The following is a 9,547-nucleotide window of genomic DNA, read 5'->3' on the forward strand; positions in this document are numbered from 1 at the left end:
CCTGTCTCTCAGACTAAAGTGGGAAAGAGGAGTGGGTGGAGCTTGTCTCTTAAAGGAACCATTTCACCTGCAGACAGATTATGTGGTGACTGTAGTGGAGAGCAGCCATAGGACCCTGGGCTGGCCAGAGTACTGCCTGAATGCATCCTGCCAGGTGACAGGGGCCAGCATCATGCCTGAATCCTAACACGACTATTTGGTCTAGAGTGCCCCTAATGGAAGGCAGTGCCGCCTTCACAAGACAGGACTTCATGGGCAGTCTGAAGGACTGTGGTGCACCAGCCTCTTCCTTGTTCTCTTTCTGCTTCCTGGCTGAGTGGTCAAGCAGGCCTCACCACCTTGTCGCTTGCCTTTGCCATCCAGAAATGCCACCTAGCTCCACGAGTCTGCCTGGTCTTCTCCTGGGACCTCCGAAACAGCCAGCCAAAGCAAGTCTTCTCTCTTTGTAGGATAATTACCACACGTTTTACAGGAAGAGGGCAATGACCAATTCACTCACCTGAATATTTTCAGCTTTTCTGAGACAGGGTCTTGCTCAGTAGCACAGAATGGCGTTGAACTCAAGTCAACTCCCCTGCCCCAGCCTCCCAAGCGCAGGGATTACCAGCGTGAGCCACCACTCCTGGTTTTTCTCTCTCACGTAAGAGGTATCTACTGAACAGATTATGTCATATAAACTCGACTTCCCAAACGCTCAATTAATTTCTATTGTCGTGTACACGTTAACAGAAATATTTTGAACAGTGTCCTATGTGTATACATGTTTGGAGAAGGGAACAATTTTTGGCTGTGAGTGTTTAACTGAATTCATGAGGCAGCAAAGAGGGGAAGAATAGGAAGTGTCTATTACTGCACTAGAGATTGCAAGCCAGTAATGGGAAGCAGGAGGGGATGGGAGAGGTAAAGAACTCAAAGGCAACACTTAAACCTGGGTGATTAGAAGTCTAATACTCCTAACCAAAAAAAAAATCTGCTTGAGTAATGACCCGCAGACGACATCGCTGCTTACCAGCTTCCCTCGCTTGAATCTGGTGACGATAATAATGACAATAGAAGGTACTAGCTAACGATGGCTTTAATCTGAACCTGTGCTGGCTCTTAAACCATCATAACTGGAAGGGAGGAGCACAGTAACTGAAAGAAGTCCACAATGCTTCAGGATGGAGGGCATTTGACATCCAATTCTGCCAGAATGCAGTCACTTGAACAATCGGAACTTCTTCAAATGCTGGCTCACTTCTTCCTTGGGGTATGGCCTGAGGGCGATGCAGGTGGCGATGTTCTCTGGCTGCTCAAGCCATAGCATGTGGTCAATGTTCTGCTGCTGCAGAGTCACCGCCAGCTCCTTCAAGGTGGTCTCATCAGCAGCCTGCAAGTTACAGAACACAACACCCAGACTGCATGGCCCATTTAGGAAGTGTCAGAAGGTGCACAAAAGGGTGCAGGGGGATCTGAAACTGGAGACGTGCCTCTACAGAAGAACTGCCTAGCAACAGTTTCATGCTCTGGTTTGCTATTTCCACTCTTTAGGATCTTACAGAATGGCTGGAAGGGGGCAGAGAAGGAGGCTTAATAGTCTATTAATAAAATGCAATTTTCTCTTCCCTCTTGAATTCTGCGCTGTAGTTTCTCGGTTCTTTACAGCTGGCTCCCAGAGCAGCTCGCCCTCATCCTTCAGCCAGCTCTCACTTGGATGACAACCAGGAGGATTTTTTTCAGTAGGCAAGGAATTATTTATTTATTTATTTATTTATTTATTTATTTATTATGTATTCTGTCTGCTTGTATGCCTACAGTCAAGGAGAGGGCACCAGATCTCATTACAGATGGTTGTGAGCCACCATGTGGTTGCTGGAAACTGAACTCAGGACCTCTGGAAGAGCAGTCAGTGCTCTTAACCTCTGAGCCATCTCTCCAACCCCAGGAGTGTTTCTAGAATTATGTGTAGCTTCCTTCTCGCTCTCTCATCCCCTCAGGCCCCAAGCCTAGTGTTGAAGCAGGACACATCTCTCAACTATGTGATACGGGAGGGCTCAGTCCACTGTGGGCAGTGCCTAGGTGAGTGGGCCTTAACTGTGTAAGTACAGTAGCTGAGAAAATAAGGGGCGCAAGCCAGTACGCAGTGCTCCTCTGTGGCTTCTGCATCAAGCTCCTGCCTCGAGTTCCTGCTTTGGCTTCCCCAGAGGATGGATGTAACCTCTAAGATGTAACAAGCCCTTTCCTCTCCAAGTTGCTTTTTGGTCATGGTGTTTCTCCCAGCAGCAAAAAGAAAACTAGAATATTATGGCATGCACATTGAGGATAACCTTTGACCTGGGTGGAAACACAACTTTCTGAAATCTGGTTGCTCACGCTGCCTGTAACTACAGCTCCAGAAGGTCCGACACCTTCTTCTGACTTCCAAGCATACCTGCGCTCGTGTGCATATACCCCCACACAAACACACGTACACATAATTTAAGCATCTTTTTTAAAATTTCAAATTAATCCAGTAGGCGTGTAAGTCACCTATATCGATGGGACAGCACCCCCCAGAAAGCTGAGAGCAGCTGTAAATAGGTCGGTTGGCACGATGGTCCCTTTGGCCCTTGTTCGTCTAGTCTCACCCCGACAGTGTTTTCCTGCCCGATTGTCTCTCTAGAGAAACAGGTGCTATGTAAATGACAGTCATGAGACTCGGCACTTCGGAAAAGCATATGCCTTTTCCCAGCTCAGTGTTTTTCTCCTTAACAAAACGGCCTCGATTTCCCTGGCTAACCATGTTTATTAAGGCAGTGGTGCTTTGAGGCACAGCTTTAAAAAACGTACTGGTGCACAGGTAGAAAGGAAGGACCGCGCTTCCCCAGGTCCGCCCTCCCTGGGACCTAAAGGACACGGGAACCAGTTTCTGGTGATCCAAGGTGCTGAGACGCCTGTGACAACGGGGTCTATGTCCGCTCTTCACAGTCATGCCCTGCCCAGAGGAAGAGTCATTGCGTAGCAGCTCACGCTGCAGAACACACCCCAAACTCTTAAAGATCCCTCCAACAGTCTGGATGCACAGACTCCCGGAAGTCAAGGTTTGGGCCCGAGTAGAACTACTTCCGGCCTCTGCACGCCCATCCCTTAGCTTCCTTCCTGCACACGCCTACGACTCACCTCGAGAACCACCTTGCGCATGCGCCCCAGCTCCCGGAGATAAGACACCGTATGCGGATGTTCTCGGTGAAGGTGCAAGGCTGCGGTGGCGGCGTGACAAGCCTGCGCTACCAGTGCGCCCGTGGGCCAGGAGAAAGGAGCCTGAGATAGATCCTTTCGTAACACTAAGTACTGTACGAGGATCTGCGGCTCCGCCCCGGAGCTTGCCATCTTCCTGACCCTCTGAATGGCCGGACCCACTCCGCGGTGCATGCTGGGATTAGGGTGGAGCCGTGGGCGCTGCCATGTTTTTGTACGGCGGAAGCGCAAAGCATGCTGGGGTTGGCGTTTTCGAAGACGCCCTCGGCGGGAATTCTTAAACTGGAACCAGAGTGAGTTCGCTCTGAAGAGAAAGCAAACCGGGTAGCGCACGCCCTTAATCCCAGCACTCGGGAGACAGAGGCAGGGAAAGAGAGAGAGAGAGAGAAAGCAGGACCCGGGTAGCCGGCTTCGCCGTCCTGCACAGATCCTGCGGTGCTCGGGGGAAGCCCGGCTGCAGCCGAGCGGCCGTGGCGGTGAGGTAGGCGTGGATGCGTCTGACAAGTTCTTGGCCAGGGAGGCGGGCGGGGACACCTCGTCTACCCCGGGACAGTCAGGGTTTCTCCAAGTGCGAGGGATGATTGTCTTTTCCTGTTTACAGTCAAGGACGTTTGGGTCCGTATTAAACTTGCCCTGGCCGGCCAGCTTTGGAAAAGCACCTGAGCTCAAGAGATGGCGTCTGCGAATACTTTGTGTCAAGGCGGGGAGAGCAAAGGAGGTATTGAGAGGGTTGGCCTTCCCGGTACCGCTGTTTCTCTTTCCAGACCTTGTGACGGAGGAGGGGCCGCTGTGGGGCGGTAACTTTGTCGATGAGCTATGGGTTTGATTCAGGGCTCTGTCTTTGTAAATACTATGATTTAGACACATTCGGTTTCTTCCTCCTTTCTTTTATTTTTTTTAATTAATGTGAGATAATAAACGACATGCGGGTTTAAATTGTTACTTCAAAACCAAAAGTAAGTCTGGCGACTTTCTGTGTTAAAACTGTTCTGCACACACAAGTAAGCCATAGTTCTCAACCTGTGGGTCGCGACCCTCTTGCCAAACCGCTGTCTCCAAAATCCTTGCAAAGTAGATACTGGGTCTTGTTTGTGGTGAAGCAATTGAGAATCGTCCTTTTGCACCCCGTGGATGTGTTTCTGCGTTCAGCAGGCTTAGATGAAGTGGTGGTGCCTACAAAGCAAGCAGCTGACAAACCAGTCACTTGTTCTCTGTAAACGAGCATCCCGCTTAGGGAGGGCTTTTACACCAGAGTTCAGCAGAGAGGCTGGTGGTCTCTGCTTTGGTTGTTTGGTCCTCTGGTTTTATAAAATTTATGGCAGAGCCATAATACCAGCACTCTGGGTAGAGGCAGGTGAGGTGACTGTCTGTGAGTCCAAGACTAGCCATGTAGGAGAGATCCTGTCTCAATAAATAGGAAAGGCACCTGCCCTCAGTTCATTTTCTTAACAGTTTAGCTGGCTCTCAGATCCTAGATAAATGAGACATCTATTATGACGGCTGATTTGGTTGTCATCTTGATACACCTGTGAAGAGGGAACCTCAGTGGAGAAATTAACCTCATTAGCTTGGTCCCTGGGCATTTCTTTAGGACATTTTGATTGCTAACAGATGGAGGAGGGCCCAACACACTGGGTGGAACCGCCCCTGCGCAGGTGGTCCTGGGTTGTGTAGGAACGCTAGCTGAAGAGGTGGAGGAAGCCAGTCAGGAAGTGTGTTCCTCCACCGTCTCTGCTTCAGTTCCTACCCTGAGGTCCTACACACACACACACACACACACACACACACACACACACACACACGGCAGATGATTCTGGGTTATATAAGAAAGCAAACTGAGCAAGTGTTCCTCAATCTGCTCCAGTTCCTGCCTGAGCTTCTCTGTCTCCTTCATGATGGACTGTAACCTGTAAGATGACATAGCCCTTTGTTTAGCACACACACAAAAAAACCTGTTACTTCTTAGAGTATGCATTTTTGCCAGAGTTAAACCCTTGTCCTTGTCCAATGGTGAAGTTTATTTTTTTTTAATTTTTTTTCCCCCTAGGTGTTCTAGCTCACCTGGAAAGACTAGAGGCTCAAATGAACAGATCAAGGAAAAAGTCTGAAGATCCGACAGTTCACACAAAGGAAAGTTCTCTTAGAACCAGGATTCAGGAACTGCGGAAGCAGCGAGATGAGCTGAGGGCTGAAGTGAAGCGGCGGCGGCAAGCTAGAGTGAGTGAAAGAGCCTCGTCGGCTCTCCTGGGGTGAGGGGCGGCCGTGATCGGGGATCAGCCAACCAGGGCCACGTGTTTTACTTGGGATCCTACTGGATGGATTTCAAGTCTTTGATTCTCTTCAAATAAACAGACATGTGGAGATATAGCTAAGAATATTGACTAGTAATTGTCAAGTGATGGTGAAGAGGCAGACAAGTGCTTTGTGAGCTCCCCTCTGCCTTCCCTCACAGACACCTGACCTGGTACCTCAGTGGCAGCAGATCTAAGCTGTTTATAATTTTGCCATCTGTGCCAAAGTTCTGTCACCCGGTCTCAGAGTTTCACAGTGGTCATTGGCCATTCCTTCTTTCTGGTTTCCACTCTAGATGAGGTCCAGTCAGCACATCTGTCAAGTGGTCCTCTGCTGTCTTTGACTTCCCTGCCATATATTAAGTATTACCATCATATGTGGTAAATCCAGTTACCAGGCAGGTTGGATCCTAGGATTATTACAGTAGTTTGGGGGTCTCTTAATACTTCCATTTTTCCACTAATCCTGCAGGGCCAAGAAAATGTTACAAAATCGTAAATGGAGATTTCTATCCTGCCCACCAGTTCCTGAATAACTACTCTGAGGCTTAATGTTAATTATAAATGTTTAGCTGATGGCTCAGGCTCATTGCCTGCTAGCTCTTACATCTTAAATTAATCCGTTTTTATTAATCTGTGTATTGCCACGTAGCCATGGCATTACTGGTCTGCTGGCATGTTGTTCTTTGGATGGATGGATGGCATCTTCCAGATTCCGCCCTTCTTTTCCTGTATCTCTGCTTGGATTTCCTGCCTGGCTCTATCCTGCCTTGCCATAGGCCAAAGCAACTTTATGTATCAACCAATGAGATCAAGACATAGTAACAGCGTACAGAAAGACATCCCACAGCACAAAATGTCAAATTCTTCCCCTGCCCAAATACAGGCAGTAACTACTCAGTGATAGCCATCATTACCCATAAGGCCAGCCTTCCTGCCCTTTCCTTCCCTCCCTTCCCACTCTTCTGTAGGAGCCCACTCCTACAAGGTCAGCTAGGGTTCCTGGATAGGGGATCCTCGAGGCCAAAGAAAAGTCAGAAGAAACAATAGACAGGATAGAATTGGGAGGTCTGTCTGGTCATGCCGAAGCAGCCAAACAGCCCAGTGTTTATTTCAGAACTTGCTTATATACAGAAGCAGAACAAAGCACAGCACAGACGGTCGGTCAGTATCTAGTCACAGGACCATTCCTGTCCTTGAGTGAGCAGCCTCCCCTCAGCATGTGCTTGCTGCTTGTAAGCAGCCTCACTTTCTTTCTTGAGGTTCCTGAGGTTTGTCGTCAGCAGTAGACTCTACTAGATAGAGTGCTCTTTTCTCACGGGCTAAATCAGAAGTCTGTCACAGCCCTCAAGATTATAGGAAAAAGCAGAGCTTTTAACTTTAAGTCAGAAATGACTCCAGATGTAAACTGAATCACACATGGGCTCCCACCCTCTTCCTCTTTTCTTTATTTTGCTTTTTACTGAAGAAAAATACATAAAATGTGAAGAGGCTAATGAGCATCTTAAGGGAATGCAGCCAGGTTTCTACCAGAAGTGAAAACTCAGGTTATTACCAGTACCCAGAATTATCCTGTGTCTCCTGTTAGTCTTACCTTTCGGTGTTAAACCCCCATCCTGTTTCATACAACTGTAGACTATGAGCTCCTCTGTCTTGCTTATTTTGCTGAGTGTACAGTCTGTGAGCCTGGTTCAGGCCATCACTGCTGGGCAGCAGTTCTGTTCTCTGACAGTTATAATTTACCTGCTCCCCTGTGGGCACCGTGTAGGTCATTTGGGTTGTTTCACTTTGGGTTCATCATGAAGATTGCTGCTGTGATGTTCTTGTTGCTGCTACTTCATTAAAGGACACGGGACTTTCCTATTCGGCACAAGCCTGCAGGTTCACTTTAACAAGTGCTGCACCCTATAAAGTACGTGTGCTCAATTTATGATCCCAACAGTGGCTACTGAGGTCTTTGTTGTTTTGCATTGTCCATTTGACAAGTTTGTCATTATGGTGGGGGTATAATTGTATCTTATTATAGATTTAATTTGTATTTGGCTTTTTTTCTTGCCATTCTCCAAAGAACAGAATATAAACTGTTTTTATAATGTTGCGTATTTACACAGTGTTGTAGAGGTAATTTAAAATGTACAAGAAGTGGAGGTTATATGCAGATAGTCTGGTCTTTTAGGCAAGGACTTGAGCATCCATAGGTTTGGATATCTGCGGTAGATCCTAGAATCAGTCTCCCTCCAGTACTGTGCTACGCCTGTGCCTGTGGTAGATTCCTGATTTTCCCAAGTGTTCTTCTTATGGCTGTTGAAATAAATAAATAAATAAATAAATGTCATCAGGTAGGATTTTTTTTTTTAACTTTATATATTTACGGGCTTGAGTTCTTTCCCTTGGACTGTGACTTGCCTTCCACTCTCTGTAAGTAGAGATCCATTTTGAAATTTAGCTTTGTGCTTTGTGTTTTTGTTTTGTAAATCTTCATCTGACATAGTAAAGGTGATGGCCTGTTATTTTATGCTTTGTTTCATCTTTTAGGTAGTTCGTGTTTACCCCCCACTGCCTCCCAAACAACATCTTGAAAAGATCACTTGTCTCGTATGGGAGTTGGTCATCTCTGGGTTGTTTGTTTCCATTGGTCTGTTAAACAGCTAACCTTAGTTTTCGAGGAGCAGTATTTTGGGCTGTGGTGTCTGTACCAGCTACTTAGCTCTGCCTTGTTTGTGTGAAAGATGTGTAAGATGGGTGTGGTGGTGAGCTGGTAAAACCTATTTTTAAAAAGGCACCCTGCTGGTCATGGTACCATAAATCTTGTAATGCCAACACTTGGGAGGCTAAGGAAGAAAGATCCAGAGTTCAGAAACAGCCGGGGGTATCATGACACAAGCTGTGTATAGTTTGGTAACCCCTGAAGCGTGCAGTATTATCTTTTAGATTTTTTTTTCCCTGACTTTTTTGTTGTATACATTTGAAGGCTGTGTGTGGTGCATGCCTTTAATCTCAGCACTCTCGAGACAGAGGCAGGTGGACCTGTGAGATTGAGGTCAGTCTGGTCTACAATTCCAGGACAGCCAGAGTCACGTGATAGAGAGATCCCCATCTCAAGAAAAGAAAAAAAAATACCTTTGGCCTTGTATTTGGAGTGTAAATTAGGTTGTACATATTTTTGTTCATACTTTAAGGTTGTCATCCATTTTCTTCAGGTCCACATTTTCACAATTAGGCATTAATCTTATTAGGTGACAACCTTGTTTGAATGTGGTTTTTTTTTTTCAACTTCATATTCTCTGTCTTTGGTGTTTGACAGTTTTATGTCATAATAAGGTTAGATATGGTGTTTATTTGGCTTGATGATGCTTAAATTAGTACTTGAAGTTTTTCATTTATTGAAAAATGTGACCATTATCATTTCAAGTAATACATCAGTGGCATTCTTTACTATATATTTCTGGGGTTCCTATGAAGAGTGGGTTTTTTTGTTTTTATAGTTTGTATGTTTTTCCTGTAACAGATCTATACTGATTTTCTAATCTTATTTTTGCTTTCATGCTTGTTTAAATAAATATAACAGGTACCTGTTTCATTTAATCATCTTTTTCTTAATATTGTTTCTTTTTTAATGTTTTGATGTTTTAGCTAGCATCTATTAAGTATACATAATGGGTTTCACTATAGCATTTTCATTATGTATGTAGTATTCCCATTACCCTTTGTCCCTCACCCCCAGTTCCTCTTCCCAACCTGTTCCCCTTCTGCTTTCATGGTTTTTTGTTTTGTTTTGTTTTTCAACCCAGTAGCTTTCACTGGGTTCTTATAAGGGTATGGGTAAGGGTTTGTTTGCCCTTTGGCAGGGGCACTTTACCAATGTCTACATGACTGAAGAAAATGTCTCTCCCTCCCCCATCAATCTTTATGTATAATCCTTAGGCAGGTATAGGTACCCATGAGCCCTTTTCTTTTTTTTTTTTTTTTACTAGGCTGAGCAGTTTTTTATTTTATTTTTTTTTATTGAGAAAAGGGAAAAAAAGTTTCCGCCTCCTCCC

At 45.8% G+C, this 9,547-nt stretch overlaps 2 protein-coding genes across 4 annotated transcripts in view; one reads left to right on the forward strand and one right to left on the reverse strand.

Moving 5' to 3' along the window:
* Positions 1-1,057: 1,057 nt before the first annotated feature.
* Positions 1,058-3,523, reverse strand: Ptrhd1 (peptidyl-tRNA hydrolase domain containing 1). The gene is made up of 2 exons (XM_050125885.1): positions 3,139-3,523; positions 1,058-1,369 (listed from the first exon to the last, which is right to left on the reverse strand). The coding sequence occupies exons 1-2, from the start codon at positions 3,388-3,390 to the stop codon at positions 1,199-1,201; spliced, it is 423 nt and encodes a 140-aa protein (XP_049981842.1). The 5' UTR covers positions 3,391-3,523; the 3' UTR covers positions 1,058-1,198.
* Positions 3,524-3,552: 29 nt separating this feature from the next.
* Positions 3,553-9,547, forward strand: part of Cenpo (centromere protein O) — a 13,279-nt gene continuing 7,284 nt past the window's right edge. For 2 of the 3 annotated variants that reach the window (XR_007589238.1, XM_050125883.1), the window contains exons 1-3: positions 3,553-3,697; positions 3,818-3,934; positions 5,264-5,433. Coding sequence is in view for 1 of the 3 variants with exons in the window: in XM_050125883.1 (XP_049981840.1) it covers positions 3,889-3,934; positions 5,264-5,433 (216 nt within the window). In the remaining 2 variants the exon portion in view is untranslated. Of the gene's footprint in view, positions 3,698-3,817; positions 3,935-5,263; positions 5,434-9,547 lie in introns of those variants that run through there. The other variant, XM_050125884.1, reaches the window with a different exon arrangement.

Source organism: Alexandromys fortis, unplaced genomic scaffold (genome assembly GCF_014885135.2).
Source record: "Alexandromys fortis isolate MF-2015 unplaced genomic scaffold, M_Fortis_MF-2015_v1.1 scaffold_252, whole genome shotgun sequence".
NCBI classification, from domain to species: domain Eukaryota; kingdom Metazoa; phylum Chordata; class Mammalia; order Rodentia; family Cricetidae; genus Alexandromys; species Alexandromys fortis.

Bases quoted from the DNA above. Each gene is read 5' to 3' on its own strand.
- Ptrhd1 (XM_050125885.1), bottom strand. From the start codon at position 3,390: ATGCACCGCGGAGTGGGTCCGGCCATTCAGAGGGTCAGGAAGATGGCA. The intron at 1,370-3,138 runs GTGAGTCGTAGG...TGTAACTTGCAG, and splicing joins TGCGCAAGGTGGTTCTCGAG to GCTGCTGATGAGACCACCTT.